Here is a 21,492-nt window from a genome sequence, read left to right as displayed (position 1 = left end):
ACGCATGTGTAGTAGAGCTCAGGGAGGGAAAACGGTAACTACAGGGAAAGTTCCAATCATGAGCTAAAATATTTTCATTTACTCTCGGATTTTAATATAAAAGTCTGTGTCGTTGAACCGTGGTAATTCTACTAAGATATGCCTTCGAATCTGATTGACAAATGGACCGAAGAGAATAACAACATCACCAAAAAGTGGAAGGTAGCATTAGCTCCTTTAGCTAACTGCATTAGAGTGAATACCAAATTATTCCCTACAGAGTTCACAAAAGTTCTTCATTTGATAAGAAGTTGTATGATGTTTAATTTCAGGATTATGAAGCTCACCAGCAGCCTCCTCAGGACCTGAGGAAACAGTGTTATACAGAGTGTCTGAAACTGCAACACAAAGTTCAAGGTGCCAGTTATATTTTATAGTCTGTAACGTTCTGAGTAAAATAACCAACAGGTTAACTAGTCCTAGTTTAACTAGTTATTTTTTTAACTTGGGGTGGCAGAGATGGACACATGACAAGATGTCAATGTATTATTAACACAGTGTTAATATAATGATCAAGTAATGACAATAAACCTCTAAACTGACAATAAGTTGACCTAGTAGTCAGTTAAAAGGGAATTGCTTAAAATACCTTCAGCACTACAGTAATATACATATATATATATATATATATATATATATATATATATATATATATATATATATGTATATGTATATGTATGTACATGTATGTATGTATATGTATGCACATGTATGTATGTACATGTATGTATGTATATACATATATGTGTGTGTGTGTGTATATATATATATATATATATATATATACATGTACATACATACATACATATATATTTATAGACTATATATATATATATATGTGTGTGTGTGTCTATATATAAACTATATATAAATTACTGTAGTAATTACTATATATATATATGCATGTATGTGTGTGTATGTGAATGAATGAATGAATATATATATATATATATATATATATATATATATATATATATATATATATATATATATATATATATATATTCATTCACATACACACACATACATGCATATATATATATATATATATATATATGTATATATAACTTATTTCAAGGGTGGCAGCTCTCCACCTTTGCCCCCCCAGTCATGCACAGCATCATACTAAGCATGTTTAAAACCAAAGATTTTTTTTTCTTCAACAGGTGTGCCAGCCCAAACAGTACACCTTAAGCTTGAGATTACTGTTATATACAACACTTTACTATTTTCACTGAGTTGCGGCACACCGAATGAGACAAAGGACTACATCACCAATATCTTAGTAAGAGGTGAAGCCTCTCATGTTTATTGTTATTGGAAAATAATGTACAGTACAGGAAAGATTTACATTTCTGAAAATGTTGCTGTGTTCTCTGCTATGATTTTTAGCTTTAGAGGCTGTTTGTAAGCAGGTGCCCAGTTATGATTTGGCTCCTTTATGGCATGCAGTGCTGAGGACTTTTGGTGGTACAGTTTATGAGCCGTGGATCCAAAAACTTCTGCTGGTTCAGTGGGCAGTCTGGCTCTCAGAAGGCCACTATGAAGAAATCCTACATTTGCTTCTGCAGGTTAATCACAAAGTATGTAATGTAAAAGATAACATCTCGCAGCAATAGAGCAAGACAAAAGACATGGCCATTCACATGGCAAATTAAAGACAGTGTTGAAAGGTCAATGGTGCATGGGCATTAGCCGTTATAACATTCATAGTTATACATTATAATGCATTTGTTATATAATATATATAGCATCTATGATCCTTCAGACAATAGCCTACAACTTTATTTATACGTTTATTGTCCATGTAGGTAAAAATTGTGGTTGGTTTACACACACTGAGATGTGTTCAGAAAATGAGACAGAAGAGGAAAACAGGAAATGAGGCACAAAAAAATAAAGGAGGTTCAGTGTCTTGTTATTAGGTGCAGTGAGGTAGTCAGTATAAATAAATATATTCTTTAAAAATCATATTTAAGAATGCATCCAAGCAAAAGCTAGTGGAATAAAATCATTCCTAAAAATATTGGCTATTTTATTGGCTATAAGTATCCTATAATCACATCATAGAGGAAAGCTTGTCAAATTCATTGGAAAAAAGAATGGGAAGGCTCTCTGAAGATCTGCTGAGCTTTCTGCATGTTAAAAACCACATTCATCTCAGGAAGCTATTTCTCTAGTTTCATGATCATTTTCTGTGCCATGTTAACAATCATAGACATTTGTTTTCTGATCTTAAAGGGGAAATATGTCCAGTGATCTAAATGGTAGGTGGACCAAATAGAATGACCAATGAATGGAGGTGTGTGTCATGGTGGTGTGTGTCTGTAAATCCCTAAATTTATCAATAACCCTTAAATATCCTGCCACTGTATTTCACACTTGATGTCACATTTATTTTACATTTCCTGTGTAGTTACTTATGATTTCTTAATATTGATTAGCTTTACCTCAGACAGAGATCTTTATTTGTTTTCGTTTAATTTTGGGGGGTTTGTTTGTTTGGTTGGTTGGTTGGTTGGTTGCAATATTTGAACCATTTTGCTTGTTCATCCAGAAACAGAGCACACTATCAAAGGATCTGCTTGCAGAAATTCAAAACCTTACCTTCTGTATGGAAGAAGATGCCTCCCTGCTCGTTGCTTTAGCAACCAAAGACCTTAAGGAGCTTCTGCATGTATGCACTTTTATTTCTAATGGTATGTCGACTAAACTTTGTCCACCAGTGAAAATCAGAGAAGAAATCTGTTCATATGAGTAATATAATAATGTATATTTATATATCTTAGGAGTGGAGCAGATAAAGGAAGAGAAATATATGGAGGCCCTCATGGCTTTGCAGGAAGCCAGCACTCAGTCATCACCGAGAGCTCTCTTGGCTCATGTTCACATGCTCACAGGCTTTTGCTTTGCCAAGCTGGTAAGAAGTTACAATACTGCAAAATCTCCACAAATTTATTCACTCTCACTTTTATTTTAGCAAGGATTGTTGGTTAGCTGGTTAAGGAGTTATGTCAGCCACAAATCTTTCCTGGTTACCATGACAGCTAGAAAAGGCATTTGAGTAGTGAATTGATGATGTAATTTTGTCATGTCTGTTCAGGATATTGTAATAAATCAACATGAATATTGATGTCATTGATTGATTGCCAGCTTTTCATATATATTTGTTTAAAGTTCGTGAAACATTTGGATAGAAATATTTCTGTTTTCAGCAACAGCCCCAGTGTGCCCTTCAGTATTACAGAAAGGCCTTGGAAGTGGACTTTAACTGCCACAGGGCCCTTTATCAGAGCTCATTAATATATAGGCAGCTGGGTAACACTAATGCAGAAATGGAGGCATTGCATCTCCTGCACTCGGTAAGCGATCTTACAACAGATGAAATATAAACCATAGGGGTGGCTAATAAAAATAGAATAAACCTGTGTTTTTTCTTTATTTGTGTTTATACTGTTTACAGGCTGTAATGTTGCATGCCGAGAGCAATCCATCAAGTACATCAATGCCATTGATCTCTCCTGATATTCTGCTTGGTAGTAAACAGATCGGATTCATCTGCCAAATTCCGTCTCCTCTTCACATATTACACACTCTGGGGCACAGGTGTGTGCTCAATGACAGGTCAGTGCACTAACATTCAGACCAGAGGATAGGAAGGAATCCTTCTTTAAACTTCTTATAAATGCATACTGACGGTTCTGTGCTCTCGTGACCTTTTAAAACCTCAAATATGGATGTCTAATTTTTCATCAGAGCTTCAGAAGGAGCTGAATATTATCTCGACCTCTTGGCTTCTTTACAGTCAGACTCTAATCAAGTAAGTCGATTATTTCAGGGATGTTATTTATGATTTTCCGAATAGGGTATTCTCCCTCTCTCTCATATATATATATATATATATATATATATATATATATATATATATATATATATATATATATATACCTACCACCATATATATTTGGACACAGGCACAATTTTTTTTTATTTTTTTTTATTTTTATTTTTTTAGGTATTTAACAACAGTAGGCACCCACCCTTTATCAAGGAACCAAAAGTAATTGGACAATTGAATCAAAAGCTGTTTCATGGAGAGGTGTAGGCTATTCCTTCATTATTTCTTTATCAATTATGCAGGTAAAAGGTCTGGAGTTAATTTTAAGTGTGGTATTTGCACATTGGAATCTGTTGCTGTGAACCTACATCATGCATTCAAAGTAGCACTTCAAACAGGCCATCATTAGGCTTCAAAAACAAAGCAAATCCATCAGAGAGATAACAGGAACATTAGGAGTGGCCCGATCAACAGTTTGGTACATTCTGAGAATAAAGAATGCAATGGTGAGCTCAGCAACATAAAAAGGCCTGGCCATCCACGGAAGACAACAGTAGTAGATAATGGCAGGATCATCTCCATGGCAAAACCCAGTCACAACATCCAGCCAAGTGAAGAACACTCTCCAGGAGGTAGGCGTGTCATTCTGTCTACAAAGTCTACAATCAAGAGAAGACTTAATGAGAATTGGAATATTCTGCAATGGAGGAGTCAATCAACTGATCTCAACCTGATTGAACATGTATTTCACTTTCTGAAGGCAAAACTAAAGGCAGAAAGACCCACGAACATCAACTGAAGACAGCTGCAGTTAAGGCCTGGCAAAGCATCAGAAAAGGAGGAAACCCAGTCTCTGGTGATGTCCATGGGCTCCAGACTTCAGGCAGTCATTGCTTGCAAAGGATTTTCAACAAAATATTAAAAATGAACATTTTATTTATGATTATACTCATTTGTCCAAATACTTTTGAGCCCCTGAAAATGGGGGGACTATGAATAAAAATAAATTATAATAAATAAAAAATAGAAATAGTTGCAGTTCCTGAATCTTTTACTTGATATTTTTGTTTAACCCCTTGAATTAAAGCTGAACGTCTGCTATTCAAAAGCATGTTTTTTTTTTTTTGTTTGTTTGTTTGTTTGTTTTTTTCATTTTCATTTTATTCTGGTGGCATACAAAGCCAAAAATATGAAAATTGTGCCTGTGTCCAAATATATATGGGCCTAACTGTGTGTGTATATATATAATCAATGTAGATTCCTGTGGACGATGGCTTGTCACTTCCTAGACTTCCAGTGGTCTACCTTGAAGCAGCATTTGCCCTGTTAAAAGCCAAACAGGTTTGGGATGCCCTTGTCGTTTGTGAGGAGGTCATTGCTAAAACTGTTGACCTCATCCCAGAGAGATTGTCGATCACGCCATCTCTGGCAGTTTCCAGAGAATTCCTAAATCTGATGTTGGAAGTTGATGCTCCAGAGGAGAAGCTGCAGTGTGTGCTTTGGTCTGGAGCTGCTTACTTCCTCCAAGGGCAGGCGCATTTACATCTCAAAGACACAAAAGAGGCATTGACTAATTTTACTAGGTAAAGCATATTTAGAAACTGTTTGAATAGATTTTTGTCATTTATTTTGCTTCTCTTATTCATGACATGTTTTGTGCATTTGATTTGTAGAGCAATCAATCAATTGGTGAAAGTGCGCATTATACAGAATGGTAAGAGGCTTAACACCTTGTCTTACATCATGAAGAGAAATAGACTTGTCAAGCAATCTAATTTTTCTTAGTGCCCAGTAAATGGTGATCTAAATCACTTTACATTTGTTTCTTATTATGTGTATCCTGTGTGTACAATATATAATGTGATTGCTGTGTCCGGTTAATGAATCTGGGATGTCTTCTAATAAATTCAGTCACTTAATGAAATTAAAATATTTCTGGCAGGAGCTGATGGAGGAGCTGTTGATGACACAGTGATGTTCCTGGAAGCTCTGAAAGGAAAAGTGTTTGCATTTAGAGCTGTGTGTTTTGTAGAAATGGAGCAGTTGAAAGAGGCTTTAAGGGACTTTCAGCTCAGTCTTCAGGCCACGCCAGGTAAAATATTTCTTCCGCTACTAAAATACCTGTCACTCAACTGATGTTACAGTCGGTTTCATTTTGTTATAAGTAGGTTATGTACCATTTATTGCTTATATATAAATAAAAGAAGTCAAAATAACTCAAGGGAAAATTAACTACATTATATATTTGTGGTTTAACGTTCAATTTTGTCCAATATAAATGTGTATAATTTTGATTACATTACATTTATTGCATTTGGCAGATGCCCTTATACAGAGCAATTTATGTTTTATCTCATTTTGTACGGCTGGGGGGTTGGGGACCTTGCTCGGGGGTCAGGTGGTGGCAGCTTGGTGGAACTGGGGTTCGAGCTTGCTGCCTACTGATTGATAGTCCAACATCTTAGGCACTTGGCTACCAACTCACCACCACCCCATCATAATCATATTTTCCAATCTAAAAATCGATGTGCTACAGCAACGCCAACTCTTCTGCTTCTGAATGGCATAATCACTAGGGATAATTATTCTCAACCAGATGATGCATTGGTTCTTATTTCCCCAGGATGCAGGAACACTGAAATGTGGCTAGTGGAGGTGTTGTGGAGGCTGGACCGCAAACAGGAGGCGGCGGCCATGTGGGGACACATACTTAATTCCACACAATCATCAACACCAGTGTAAGCTAATATGTGACTTTTTTGCATGTATATATTGTACGTAATTGCAATATAATTAAACACTGGCTTAGTACTGGTTGTAACTGGTCCTTTGTTGATACTTTCATGGAAGGCAATGCATTATTCATTTTTTGCTCTGTATTTCAGAGTTCTGCCCTTGTATCTGCAAACATGGCATGAGGATCCTACATGTTTTGACCAGAGCAGCCTGCAGAAGAAAATGGAAGAATTTGTACAGAATAGTTTTGTAACAACATAGTAAAACTGCATTAATCTATACCTTCTGGACATTTTCTTAATGACTTTTGCTTGATTATTATTTGTCCTTGTCATTCATCATAGAGCAACACAAATACACAGCCACACACACCACAGAGCTACATACTATACCAATATTTCTGATGAGTGGCATGAAAAGGGAGGATAAATGAAACCTAAGCATATGTGGAAATAATATTAAAAAAAAAAAAAAAACACTTGATTCGGGCACATCAAGCCATCCGCCCTACATGCTGCCTTAGCTGCTGCCAGTTTTGTTTTTTGTTTTTTTGAACATGTGGAATGTATAAAATGTGTAATACCTAAAAATTGTAAATACTTTGGAAATACACGCTGGTAGTGTTAGAATAAAGGTCATGCTTTGTCACCAGGGTGTGTATGGCATATCATCATAAGGGTCTGTAATGGGGATAGGAGTTTAGTTCTGGGTATCAACTTGTTCATTATTGTATCAAAAATATAAAGTAGAATCTGGCCATGCCTCATTGTCTGTTTAAAGGTTATTGTTACTATTTATCATATTTATACAGCATACCTATTCTAAGAAGTAACTTCAATACCCTGTATATGTATGGTAATTAATTTTAAAACTGAGTATGCATGCTACTGATTTAGAAATGTACAATATATGACAAAATGTATGTGCACGCCTGATCATCACACCCAAATGGTACTGGTATAATAACCTCCACACTTTTAGGAGGTTTTTTCCACTAGATTTTGGAGGATGGCTTTGAGGGTTGTGTGTTAATTCATCCACAAGAGTATTAGTGAGGTCAGGCACTGTCAGTGGGTCAGAGGGCCTGGTGTTTGATTTCATCCCAAAGTTGTTCAGTGTGGCTCAACAGGACACACATTTATCCTTGTCTTTATAGTCCTCAGACTGTACATAGGGAATTGTCATGCTCGACAGATTTGGGCCTCTTACATCCAAAGAAGGAAAGTTGTAATTCTACAGCATACAAGACATCACATATAATTGTGTGCTGTAACTCTTAGCACCAAATATGGGCTGTGTTGGTCAGGTTTCCTTACATTTTTAGCCATATTGATAAAGGCAGCTTGCAAACAGTGCAATAACAAGCTTAATAATATTATTTGCATGACTGCTGGTGAGCTAATGATCACAGATTGGCTTTAAAAAAAATCATCTACTGTTTCATAGACTGATATTTTCGTGCTAGGTCTTTGGTGTTACCACATCGGCGATGTTTACATGTTTGAACCACGACCCTAAAGCCTGCATCCTCACTCAATTTTACTCTGAACTTGACCTAGTGATGGCTCAGTGCTGTAATCGGCGCCTTCTGATTCGCGAGTTCTCCAACTTGACCTTTACGCTCGGGTCTCTGATTGGCTCATCAGTCGGTGGGCGTGCACATAGTTCTCCTCAGATGATGTTAGCAAGCTAAGCTGACGTTTTGGAACTCAGTTCAGACGTAAAGTCCTGTCCGGATTGTTGGAGTTGACTCTTTAATAAAGCTACCTTTTTTTCTACGTATTATTTATAGCGTCTCACGGGGAGGATGGCTTCGGGCGGAGAGTAAGTAAAACTATAGCATTGTGTATATTAACTGTTATTTAGCATGTTCGTTAGCAACCGTCGCAGTTTAGCCGCTAACACTGAGCTAGCCACTGGAGCCGATGATGGCGAGGATAGAACAAATAAAACACAAAGCTAATTTACTCATAAACGACATAAAATAAAGATTTATATCTAGATAATACTTTTAATTTGAGTTTTGTCTCTGATTTTGTCTGTAAATAGAGTATCCTAACAGAGACGGACCGTTAACGCGTTAGCTTGATTAGCTTCTTTAGCTAGCAGACACTGAGTCATTCTCAGTAAGGCTTTGGCCTACCGGCATTAAGCATGTTTGTCATATGAGAAGTCATTGTTTGGCCGAGTGTCCAAACCTACTAACATCAGATCATATCTTTTTGTTTATTTCTAACAAATATATTTTACACTAACTAGCCGTGTCCCTGTTCGTTTATTCGCTCGTTCGCGTCAACGCTTATTTATTTTTTATATATATAAATACATCTTACTAACACGTATCTCCTCCGACTGATGCAGTGTTTAACATTTTGCTCATGAACGTCGAGTTCATGGCGATAATTTACTCCGTTTAATAAACACATCAAACTGCTCCGTTTTCGTACCCGATATTTTTCTGTCTCCGTGTAGTTGTTGCTATCTGCTTTAGCTCATGTTGTAACATTTGCTGTGTCATTCGGGCAAAACGGACACGGCTCGGGTTTTAATACAGATTGTAGATTAAAAGTATCTCGTAGTCGTTCGGCATAATTAGACATCTAGAAATACGATTTACACGTTCGTGTTGCCGTAATATCACGTTATTTATTACTATTTATTCGTGCGTTCAGAATCGGCTCGTTAGCACTTTAGCTAATGCTAATACTTGCTAGCTGTTGACAGTTTTGTTCACATAGAAGGGCCTCGAACCTCTAGGACCGTTAGTAAATGTGTTTAGTTAAACGTGTAACAGAACACGGTTTTTTTTACACTTGATTTATTCGTTATCCAACCCAATACCGAGTCGGATGGTGATCATTGCGGTGAATATCCGCTGTACATGTCGACCGTGCAGGTTTACTGCGCCATTTAGCCCGGTGTGTAAAGAGACTACTTTACAAACTACTCCTGTTTCGTCCACTAACGAGTCGACTCTTCAACGTCCGCTTAAGAGTCGACTCGCTCCTGAACGACACTTCAATAGTTTGTAAAGAAGCCGATTTCCTACACGTATAAGCTGTTTTTGTTTCAAGATGTGTATCCTTATAGTGTAATATAATCAGTAATTAATCTGGTAGAATTCTTGCTGTGTGAATAAGACAGCCTGACCAACACCGATTTATTTACAGGAATAAAGAGAATCATATTGCTGCATGTTGGTGTTTTCTGCGTATTCAAGCGTGTTAAAGGAAGGGATTAGTTATCAGAATGAGTAAAAACTACTTAACAACGCACAGGCAGAGCTCATGGCATGCGTAATGTTATTCGTTAATACGCGTCTGTAGAGTCTTGCTAAAAAAAAGTGATCCGTTTGGAAGTTGGCTCTTTTCAGTGAATCGGATTATTTGACTCGGTTCACCGATCAGATTCGGATTTCTCGAGAAGAAACGTCTAGAGTCGATCACGATCTGCATAAAACAGCCCTCTTAGTGTCACACGTGGATTTTACACAAATGTTTTCGTTTTAATAAAATAAGCTTGTGCATTTGAGTAAACAGCGGAATGAAACTAAGTGTTGTCTTTTGTCAGAACCAGGATCAGGTTTATTGGCCAAGTGTCTCTTGTCAGAATCAGAAAAATAATCTGGTTTATTACCCAAGTGTGTTCACTTGCACAAGGAATTTGGTTCCAGCTTTTTGTGACTCTCAAAAGTATAGACATAATTAACACTATATAAGACAATGCAGAGGTGAAGCAATAGACACAATGTATTGCATATGAAATACATAATGTGACTGATCGGTTATGTACATAGTGTGAGAAGTGCATGGTAGTGCAAATAATACTGTGCAATATTATGCTTTTTGTACAATATGCAGCAGCAGTAGTGTGTGTAGCATACACGGATGATGTGTTCCTGTTTTTTACTTCATGTATATAAATAGTCACATCTTTCATTTTCATTTTCGGTGAAATAGGCTGCTGAACTTGCCAAGTTCTGATCTTTTATCTCCTGGAGTCTGTTAATTTATATCCTTGTTTGTTGGCGAGTATGTGAATAATATTCAATCCTGTACCCTTTCCTCCCAAACAGATCTAAAAACGATGACCTTTCTACTGCTATTCTAAAACAAAAGAGCAGACCTAACAGGTTGATTGTTGATGAATCCATCAATGAAGATAACAGTGTGGTCTCCCTCTCTCAGGTATACCCTTACACAACAGAATGGTCTTTTTTTGGTCTTAAATTCTACATTTATTAAATCTGATATTAACACGCATCTTGGCTTGATCACAAGCAAAGTGCGTGTGTGTCAAATTCTTGGATCTTGGAGATGTACAAGGATCCAATCAGGAACCCGTATGTCTGCAAAACATTACATTAATTACATTACAAAACATTAATACATTGTGTATCATGATGCAACTAAAATTGACTTTGTTCATTAAAAGGAAAAGTAAACGACAGCTTTGCAATCCCATTATTAGCTATTTTCAATGCTTTTTTTTTCTAGCTATTGTTTGTTGTAAAATTTAAATATTTAGTATTTCAAAAATTTGAATACTAATGAGTCTGTGAAAACTAAAATTATACAATATACCAATATCGGTGAATATTGCTGTTTTATTTCTTTACATTTACCTAGGCAGAATCCTAAATGGCTTTAATATAATCTCTTATGATGGTATTTACGTGATAGTGTCTAAGTTTTATGCCCAATAGAACACCATTTGGGATTCAGACAAAAACGTATTGTTTAAATTTAACAAGGTAAAACTGAATTTTTGCCTTTTAATAAACTACTTGAGTGAAGGTAAATGGGGGGGGTTTAAAAGAATCCCCACTCTTGAAAGTATGATTTAATCCAGAATTTGCTTAAGCTACTAACCACCTTCACAGGCAAAATAAAGGAATGCTTAGTCATGAAATCTGATCAGTCATTGGAGACTGGAAGAAAGCACAGAATGTCATCAGCAGGCATTTTCCACATGTGATCACATCACCTCAGATGGATGTTTAGGTGTTAACCGAGCCCCCGGTTTTAATGCGATGTGTCTCAATTGCAGGCCAAGATGGATGAGCTTCAGCTTTTCAGGGGGGACACTGTGCTGATGAAGGGCAAGAAAAGGAGGGAGACCGTTTGCATCGTACTGTCAGATGATAGCTGCTCTGATGAGAAAGTGCGTATGAACAGGGTGGTGCGCAATAACCTCAGGGTTCGTCTCGGTGATGTCATCAGGTAACCCAACTGTCTCTTTGTAAATATTCTTCAGAAAGTTTGTTTTTGCAATACTACACTTAAAAACGTTAGTCATGTATTCAATAACTGTGTAAAGATATCCTTTGTGCATAAATTTCCTAGATTTTTTTTTTAACATATTTATTTGTTAACGTCTGTTATTTGTTAGCATTCAGCCATGCCCAGATGTGAAGTATGGGAAACGCATCCATGTTCTGCCCATTGATGACACAGTGGAGGGAATCACTGGCAACTTATTTGAGGTCTACCTGAAGCCTTACTTCCTAGAGGCTTACCGACCAATCCGTAAAGGTAAACAATAACTCCTCCTTCTTTTCCTTCTATTATGCATTTATACACGATCAGTTTTATTGCCTTCTCTTAACAAAGCACTTGCAATTGCATGTTTTCATTTATTGTTTTTCTTCCTTTTTTCGCCCCCCCTCAATAGGTGATATCTTCCTGGTCAGAGGAGGCATGCGTGCTGTTGAGTTTAAAGTGGTGGAGACTGACCCTAGTCCCTACTGTATTGTGGCTCCAGACACTGTCATTCACTGTGAAGGAGAACCTATTAAGCGTGAGGTATGGGTTAATAAAAGTTCAGTATCTGCATCATCTTGACCATAATTATGGAAACTTACTTTCCTGCATAGATCCAGCTAATTTTAATAGTAGCATCTACTGAAACCTAAGCCCCTGTGGTCTCTAGGGGAGATGCAGGGAACCTTTACATTTAGTAGTAGTTCTGAAGAAGGGACGAGTAAGCAAGAACTGTAGATACTTAAATGTCTCAAAATCTGAACATTTTTCATTAAATGGAAATGACAAATTATCTTACATTTATTTATGCTTTGAAATAACATCCTTGCAAGAACACGTTGAAATATGTTTGCATTGTATTACACTAGGATTGTTATTCATTTATTTATTTATTTTTCCAGCAGTGTGAGCACATTAATTGTACAGAACACAAGGAACCTACAGTAGTCAAGACATGTTCAATCAGAATCTCTAAACAATGTCTTAAGCACCGATGAGATTTGTTTCCACTATTTAATATCATCCTTCAGAAACTGCCTTGTGGGTGAAGGCTTTTAAGTATTAGGCAACTGGTTACACACCTACAAGATCATAAATCTTAGCAGGCGTTGGATCAAAGGTCCAACACAGCTCTGTCTTGTCGTGTCTATTAAACTGCTACATTTCACCAGTATTAAACCCAAAATGACAACCAAAAGTAAAATCTGGCCACAGGTTTTTAAACTCTCTGGAGCTCTCTGGCCTCATCGTTGCTAGAAATTGACAGACTTTTGAACACCTTTTTTTTTTTTGGGTGTAATTTTGTTGGCAATGCAATGTTGGAATATGATGTGCATTTGTGGTGATCTTTTTAAAAAACGTAAAGTATATACATTAAACACGAATGTGATTTTTGTCGACAGGATGAAGAAGAATCCCTGAATGAAGTAGGCTATGATGACATTGGAGGTGTGAGGAAGCAGCTGGCTCAGATCAAAGAAATGGTGGAGCTGCCACTCAGACACCCAGCACTCTTCAAGGCCATCGGTGTGAAAGTAAGGGACCGAGTATTTTAAGACACATTTTTGATCATGGATTTGAGTGATTTTATTAATCAATGTATTTTGTAACTCAGCCTCCTCGTGGTATTCTTCTGTACGGACCCCCTGGAACTGGAAAAACTCTGATTGCTCGTGCTGTTGCAAATGAAACTGGAGCATTCTTCTTCCTGATCAATGGTACAAAATTATGAACGATCAAGTCCTAATTTTAAGGGATTTAATCTGTAGATATTGTAACGTTACTTTTTTTCACCTTCGTAGGCCCTGAAATTATGAGCAAACTGGCCGGTGAATCCGAGAGCAACCTGCGTAAAGCTTTTGAAGAAGCTGAGAAGAACGCTCCTGCCATCATCTTCATTGATGAATTGGATGCTATTGCACCCAAGAGAGAGAAGGTGAGAAACTGTAATGTTAGGTTAATTATTGCCTCCACTCTTGATGAAATGCATATTTTATGGCTTGATGTGCTAGTTTTGTGGGGTTTTAGTTTTGAGATGGTATAAAGGGCTGCGTTTTGTGGTCCTGTATCGAGCAGTGGACATTTCTGTGATGCAGTAATCCGATCTGTCTTCTCAGACTCATGGTGAAGTAGAGAGGCGCATCGTGTCTCAGCTGCTCACCCTGATGGACGGGCTGAAGCAGCGGGCTCACGTCATCGTCATGGCTGCCACCAACAGACCCAACAGCATCGACCCAGCTCTCAGGAGATTCGGTGAGATTGAGATTCTTTCATCAACGTGTGCTATGTGCTGTCAAATTGTGTGTGTTGAATGTTGGGGTAATCTAGTGATATAATTTTTAAAAAAATTCTTATGGTTTGTTGTGGATCTCCTAGAGCTGGAAAAAGGGTCTAAAAGAAATGGTTAATTTCATCATGTTCCTGCTTCTCTGACTGAATGCCAAGCCCTGTAGTTCAGGCGACTTCTTGTTTTGAAGGAAAGAATTTTCTTGATAATTTGGAAGACGCGTTTTATTATAGGATGACTGACTTTTTTTTATTACATTTTATCATTTATGGCATTTGGCAGACGTCCAATGAGCCATTGAGGGTTAAGGTTCTTGCTCAGCAGTGGTAGTTTGGTAGACCTGGGATTCAAATTCACAATGTTCTGATCAATATTCCAACACCTTAAACACTAAGCTACCACATCTCACCTCTTACAGGACGCTTTGACAGAGAGGTGGACATTGGCATTCCCGATGCTACAGGCAGACTGGAAATCCTGCAGATCCACACCAAGAACATGAAGCTGGCTGATGATGTTGACCTAGAGCAGGTTTGTGTCTTGTCCTATGACCGTGAATATACTGGGTAGTCATTTGTGTTTAGTAACAAGACGTGTACAAAAAATCTAATGACACTAATGGATAAACATACCATTAAATAGGTTTATTTAAGCTAAGAGCTTGATGTCATTTTCTGGTGAAGGAAAATTGAGCCGTTTGATAGCAGTAATTATTATTGTCTATTTTCTTAACCTTTAAAAGATGCAGACATGAACTATGTAATGCATTTAGACCATGATGGAATACTTGGCCACAGAACATTGTTACTTTTATTTCAGCGTTTTATATGAATTATTGGTGCTTTCACTGCTAATCAATGATGTGTGGTGTACAGGTTGCCAACGAGACCCACGGTCATGTTGGTGCTGATTTGGCTGCCCTGTGCTCAGAGGCGGCACTGCAGGCCATCCGCAAGAAGATGGACCTCATTGACTTGGAGGACGAGACGATTGATGCAGAGGTCATGAATTCCCTGGCTGTCACCATGGATGACTTTAGGGTATGAAGACTTATTCTAGTCTGTACTATAATCACAAAATGAAGTTAAATAACATGGAAACTTAAGACATTGGTGTTGCTTTGCAGTGGGCCCTGAGCCAGAGCAACCCATCAGCCCTGCGTGAGACTGTGGTGGAGGTGCCCAACATCAACTGGGAGGACATTGGTGGACTGGATGATGTCAAGAGAGAACTGCAGGAACTGGTGCAGGTAATCCATCTTGCCTCCTTGCAGGTTCTTGGGACTTTGTAAGAATTAACAATCTTGTCGGGGAAAGTAATGTTTCTCTTTTTCCTTTCAGTACCCAGTGGAGCATCCAGACAAATTCCTGAAGTTTGGAATGACCCCATCTAAGGGTGTGTTGTTCTATGGGCCGCCAGGTTGTGGTAAAACCCTCCTGGCCAAGGCCATTGCAAATGAGTGCCAGGCCAACTTCATTTCCATCAAAGGTCCTGAACTGCTAACCATGTGGTTTGGAGAATCTGAGGCTAATGTTCGAGAAATCTTTGATAAGGTGAGAGAAAATTGCATCTAGAGGGTAAATTATTGCTGTTGTGCTGCTTATTTTGAACAGATTATAATAAGTTTTTTTATTAGTTCTACATTCCTTTAACATTCAAGATCATTATCGTTTTTTTTTTAAAAAATGATTCCCCCAGGCTCGTCAAGCTGCCCCCTGTGTTCTCTTCTTTGATGAGCTGGACTCCATTGCTAAAGCCCGTGGTGGAAGCGTTGGTGATGGTGGTGGAGCAGCTGACCGTGTCATTAACCAGATCCTGACCGAGATGGATGGCATGTCCAGCAAGAAGAATGTCTTCATCATTGGTGCCACCAACAGGCCGGATATTATTGACCCTGCCATCCTCAGGCCTGGCCGCTTGGACCAGCTTATCTATATCCCACTGCCCGATGAGAAATCCCGCATGGCCATCCTTAAAGCTAACCTCAGGAAGTCTCCAATCGCAAAGGTCATAAAACCACAACAGTTATTCAGGGCTTAATTCATCCTGTGTAGTTTTACAGATACCTAGTTTTAAAAGATGTCCTGAAAGTAGCAATAACTTAGCACTCATTTAAAAACATTGTCAGAGCGGAAGCCTTTGCGTATGTTTTTATTTTTTTGGGTAACCTTGCGTCTTCTGACCCCAGGATGTAGATCTGGACTACTTGGCCAAGATGACCAACGGCTTCTCTGGAGCTGACTTGACAGAAATTTGCCAGAGAGCCTGTAAACTGGCTATTCGTGAGTCTATCGAGAACGAGATCAGGAGGGAACGTGAGAGGCAGACAAACCCATCAGCCATGGTGGGTATTTTTTATTTTTATTTATTGAAATTTTTTTTAACACCCAACTTCCCTTTAACCATGATGTCAATTCAGTGATATTGTTTTGCGTTTAGCGGTTATACACATTCTTCTGTTTTATATATATATTCAGGAGGTGGAGGAGGACGACCCAGTGCCTGAGATCAGGAAGGACCACTTTGAGGAGGCAATGCGTTTCGCCCGTCGCTCTGTCAGTGACAACGACATTCGCAAATACGAGATGTTTGCACAGACACTGCAGCAAAGCAGAGGCTTCGGCAGCTTCAGGTAAAACTCTTTTTTGCCCAGAATGCTACCTTAAGAAGAAGCAATTCATTTTAAAATATTTTGCGGTCAATTCAACTGGTAGAAGAACAAGCTAAGTAGAAGGTAGAAGATATTTAGGGCCTTTTAGTTCTTTCCTTGAAATTTCCAGCTCCAATCTGGCACTTGATAACGAAGTCCTTTTTGTTCTGTCTTAGATTCCCTTCCGGTAATCAGGGAGGAGGTGGACCAAGCCAAGGTTCTGCAGGTGGCAGCGGCGGGAACGTCTTTAACGAGGACAACGACGATGACCTTTACGGATAATTTGAATAAACGTGACCACATGGCTGATCTCTTCAGTACAGACCACCATGTACAAAGAAGAAACCCTGTTAAATTCCACATTTTTAGGACTATGTGCTTCTTTGATGTTTTGTTCCTTTTTTATATATTATCCTCCTCTATTCTCTCCTCCCTGTTGGGGAAAAAAAAAGCATGTAGCTGCTTGTATTTTGCTCTGGTTTGTGACAGGATTATTATTGCAGTTCCTTGATCCTGATGTACTGTTGGTGGGGGCCTGTTGAAATAATAAATACTCCTGGTAGACTGGCTTCATTCATTCTTCACTTCTCAATCTCTACAAGCAGCTTTAGCAGCAGGATTTAATGCTAACCTCTTGAAAGATTACAAAATGGGGGGAAGGTAATGGCTAATAACTTCATTTTTTATGAATGTAGCATATGTAATACAAGTTTGAAAATGATATAAAAAAAAAATAAAGTTCACAAAATGCCCCTAACTGTCAGATGTCTACAGAGTATGTGTATATTGTGTTCAATCACAATTAATAAACTGTATTTAATTTGTTTAAATGGTTATTAAACAATGATAAAATCCTGAGGGCTGAATTATATCTTACTGATCCAACGGTCCATCGTATCTCCCAACTACATGATCATGATGAAAAGGGTTTTTTTTTTGTTTTTTTTTTTAAACTGTGCCATGATGGTTTATGCTTAAAACGGACAGTTTAAGGCAAGAGAGTAAATTAAACCCAAACAAAAACCATAGAGTTAGATGATTAATAAATTGTAAAAGTAGAAAGCATGATCACATGTATGCTTTGAAACCTTATGTTCGTTTATGAATGTACTGTAAAAGTTCATTCGGTGCATGTCTTAAAATAGGTTTAGTTGTGGGCACTAGGAATTAGGGAGATGATATGCTGAGGAAATGTGGAGCTGGACCTTAAACAAGCCATCATGTTCCAATTATGTGGCAGGATTGCTGTTATGTGAGTGCTTCTTGTTTTGGTATAATAAATGAGGCTGCCCATGATGTATGCTGGTTAAATATTGTTTTTCCTCGATGTAGGTAGTAGTTTTTTTGGCAGATGAACATGTTTTGGGGATTAAACTGAACACCGTTTGTGCTTTCTTAATCTGAGGACATCACTGATCTGCTTTTCTGTCCTTCGGGCTTTTTTTGTGCTAGCATGCATTTTAGCTACTGTTGTCAATCCAAAGGGAATGACCGTGATTATGTGAAGGTCAAAGGTAATTTTTATGGAAGGGATCAAAAAAAGAAAGAACTATGAAGCTGATTAACAGATGAAATGTTAAAAAACTAATGTAATCACTGTTTATTCTAATTTGTTAACTTATTTTTAATATCTATAGTAACAATTTGCACAGCAGATGTGCCACATAACCAGATTTAAATATGTTCAAATTAAATATGATAAATACAGTATGTTGATGGTGAAGTTTGTTTTGGAACAAATCTCCTGTGTCTGCATGTTCTAACACTAGCTTTTTTAAAGCTAAATGTTATCTTTTAAGCTAAAAGGTAATTTGTTATAGACCATTGTCTCCTTCCTTTCCAGTTAGTACTGTGTAGCTTTTTGATCAGGATAATGAGAAAACTCTTAAATGGAACATGTGCTACACTGAAAGCTTAAGTTGGCCTAACTACAGGAGACTAAAATCCTGGAGAGATGGTGCCAGGAGAACAATCTTCTCCTGAACATCAGCAAGACTAAAAAGTTGATAGTGGACTTCAGCACAAAGCAGGAGCGGTCATACCAACTGCTAAACATCAACTGGACCCCAGTGGAAAGACTGGACAGTTTCCGGTACTTAGGTGTTCACATCACACAGGACCTGTCTTGGTTCTGTCACATCATCACCCTGGTGAAGAAGGCCCGGCAGCGTCTGTACCATCTGAGACAGTTAAGGGACTAAACTACCCTCTCAGGTGCTAAAGCCTTTCTACTCCTGCACCATTGAGAGCGTCCTGATGGGTGGCATCACTTCCTGGTTCGGGAACAGCACCAAGCAGGACAGGTGAGCCCTCCAGAGGGTGGTGCGATCAGCTGAACATACCGTCCACACCGAGCTCCCTGACCTGCAGGACATCTGCAGCACGTGGTGCAGGACCAGAGCCAGGAAGATTGTAAAAGATCTCAGCCATCCCAACAATGGACTCTTTTCTTTGTTGCGTTCAGGGAAATGCTTCCGCTCCTTGACAGCAAACACAAAGAGAATGAGCAGAAGCTTCTTCCCGCAGGCCATTCGGAGTTTAAACCAGGAAACACCCAGGATCGAGTACTTTACCTCTCCCTCCATCTTCACTTTTTTTTCCTACGCAACCTTTTTTTTGCACTATGACACTTTAACTCTGGACTGTCACTTTAACTCTGGACTTGCTTGTGCAACATTTATGTAGTCCTCTGGACAGACTTGTGTGTTTCACAATGGGCCATGAAGATCAATATTCCTCATGGATTAAATGACGAAATGTACTTGATGTGAAAGAAACCCACCCGCAGGGGGCGCTCAGCAGCACTGGAACATTTAATTCACACAAATCTTATATTTATCCATACTATTTCATATATATCATAACATAACATGCTAAATCTGCTTAGAATGGCCTTGAAGGGCAAGGTTCCTAAAAATGGGTTACCCTATAAATAAATTCTTACCTAAAATGTAAACTTTATATCAATCCAATTTTAAAAGCAGTTACTTAAACTTAATAATTCAAATAAATTTTTAGAAATCAAGCTAAATTTATATATGTTTCAAATTAACACAAGGTGGGCAATACGTGAAAGATTTTGAAGCGTCGACTTTTTAATAGGGCTAAAAAAAAGTTAGTTATTTTTAACACTTTTGTTTAATCCTAAATCATACTATTAAACAATTGCTATGAAAATGTATGTTGTTATGGATCATCCATCACCAAAATGTTTTATTTCATTGTAAAAAAAAAATTTGATTATTTAAAAAAGGATTAAAACTTTATATTAATATTATATATTTTATACAATAATACCTTCATTCTGGAATCAAAAGGAATAAAAATAAATCAGTTTGTTATAATTGAACTGCACAAACGATCTCTTTAGGTTGTTGAAGATAATATGTAAATGTTTATAATACATTATTTAATGTCATTCTTATTGTGTGGTGAACAGTCTCTTGGCCCTTTGAGCCATCACAGAGTAAAGGCAATCACAGTTCTCCAACCAAACACCTAGACTTACCATCATTCTCATAAATACAGCAAGAGAGGTGTGACACAGCAGCTTACAGAGGCCTTATGTGGTCAAGCAAACCTCACTGTCTTAGTCATCCATCCCACATGAGGGGAAAATATCTGCTGGAAAATTCGAGAGCACTGTTTAAGTTTATATGTCAGGTAAAAGATTAACAATTCAAACATATGTACAAAGATGCTGCATCTATAAATATCCTGCTGTGTGACCAGAATAACAACTTTATAACCAACAGTTAATACTAATTAACAAGTATTGTTTATTGGAATTAGTATATAATGTTTACTGTATAATTTAAATAAGATACTTTTTTATAGATCCTCAATCATTTAACCCTTTAAACTCCCAGAACAGTACATTTCCTTAATATGCCATGCACATAACATGCCCTTATTTGTGTAACAAAGTATATCCCTTTTAATAATTCAACTGAATATAAAAAAAAATATATTCGTTCCTTCTCCTGTTTAAATGATTCTGATTCAATGATGTAAGTGAAAATATCACAGATTCACTTGAAATACATTTTCTGAGCCAAGAATATCCTGACTATCACACATATCATTGTCCTTGCCAATGTAAACTTTGGCTTGCTCATAAATCTGCTTGTTAAAGTGTAAATATTTTTAAATACTAGAAACACTCCTAGCTTGGGAACCTATTTCTTACCATTTCTAAAAATGAATCTAAAAAAATCTTAGTGCTTAATATCCACTTGCACACCTTGCATAAATGAGGTTTCGCTCATTTATCACCATTCCTACATTTTAAATGGTCATTTACTGATACTTATTTAATCTTGCTAGTATGGATTATGTACAACTATGCATTCAGTTTTCAACAGCTAGAATGAATATAGTTTAATTACAAGCTGACATATGAACTCTTCTATGAATTCTTCCAGTCCGAAATCTCAGTCTCAACACCTTGCCCTTAGCCACATTACGGCTTGATATTGTAACCTGTCATCTAGCTTTTAATAAGCTCTCTGTTCACCAGTGGATTCCAGCTCTGCTCTTTCACTGCAGAATATGAATGTTCTTGAGTCTTGACAGAGTGAACGACCTTGAATAATTGGTCTATACCAAGAACATTGTTGGGGTCTCATTATCAGAAGCACATTCAAAGGTTTCTGCCACTACCGTATTGGAGACGGTTACG

General features: G+C 37.7%; 2 protein-coding genes across 2 annotated transcripts in view; both read left to right on the top strand.

The window, feature by feature from the left end:
• The window catches only part of fancg (FA complementation group G), a 7,297-nt gene extending 36 nt beyond the window's left edge, over window positions 1-7,261 (top strand). Inside the window, exons 1-14 of the mRNA XM_027162844.2 lie at window positions 1-201; window positions 312-396; window positions 1,206-1,331; window positions 1,432-1,622; window positions 2,597-2,738; window positions 2,829-2,959; window positions 3,255-3,401; window positions 3,503-3,663; window positions 3,796-3,859; window positions 5,135-5,460; window positions 5,551-5,591; window positions 5,820-5,969; window positions 6,501-6,615; window positions 6,763-7,261. The exon at window positions 1-201 is cut by the window's left edge and continues 36 nt beyond it. Of these exons, the coding sequence (XP_027018645.2) occupies window positions 139-201; window positions 312-396; window positions 1,206-1,331; window positions 1,432-1,622; window positions 2,597-2,738; window positions 2,829-2,959; window positions 3,255-3,401; window positions 3,503-3,663; window positions 3,796-3,859; window positions 5,135-5,460; window positions 5,551-5,591; window positions 5,820-5,969; window positions 6,501-6,615; window positions 6,763-6,874 (1,854 nt within the window). The 5' untranslated portion in view covers window positions 1-138 and the 3' untranslated portion in view covers window positions 6,875-7,261. The remainder of the gene's footprint in view (window positions 202-311; window positions 397-1,205; window positions 1,332-1,431; window positions 1,623-2,596; window positions 2,739-2,828; window positions 2,960-3,254; window positions 3,402-3,502; window positions 3,664-3,795; window positions 3,860-5,134; window positions 5,461-5,550; window positions 5,592-5,819; window positions 5,970-6,500; window positions 6,616-6,762) is intronic.
• Window positions 7,262-8,278: 1,017 nt separating this feature from the next.
• On the top strand, window positions 8,279-17,669 carry LOC113653323 (valosin containing protein). Its single transcript, XM_027162843.2, has 17 exons — window positions 8,279-8,437; window positions 10,689-10,800; window positions 11,663-11,835; window positions 12,005-12,147; window positions 12,287-12,417; window positions 13,278-13,409; window positions 13,490-13,592; window positions 13,677-13,810; window positions 13,992-14,127; window positions 14,580-14,692; window positions 15,037-15,201; window positions 15,288-15,410; window positions 15,502-15,714; window positions 15,860-16,168; window positions 16,350-16,505; window positions 16,639-16,793; window positions 16,988-17,669. Exons 1-17 carry the CDS (start codon window positions 8,421-8,423, stop codon window positions 17,091-17,093), a joined length of 2,421 nt encoding a protein of 806 aa, XP_027018644.1. The 5' UTR covers window positions 8,279-8,420; the 3' UTR covers window positions 17,094-17,669.
• The last annotated feature ends 3,823 nt before the right edge of the window (window positions 17,670-21,492 follow it).

The sequence above is a fragment of the Tachysurus fulvidraco genome, chromosome 9 (assembly GCF_022655615.1).
Source record: "Tachysurus fulvidraco isolate hzauxx_2018 chromosome 9, HZAU_PFXX_2.0, whole genome shotgun sequence".
Taxonomy (NCBI): Eukaryota; Metazoa; Chordata; class Actinopteri; order Siluriformes; family Bagridae; genus Tachysurus; species Tachysurus fulvidraco.
This window is presented reverse-complemented; position numbering and strand designations above follow the sequence as displayed.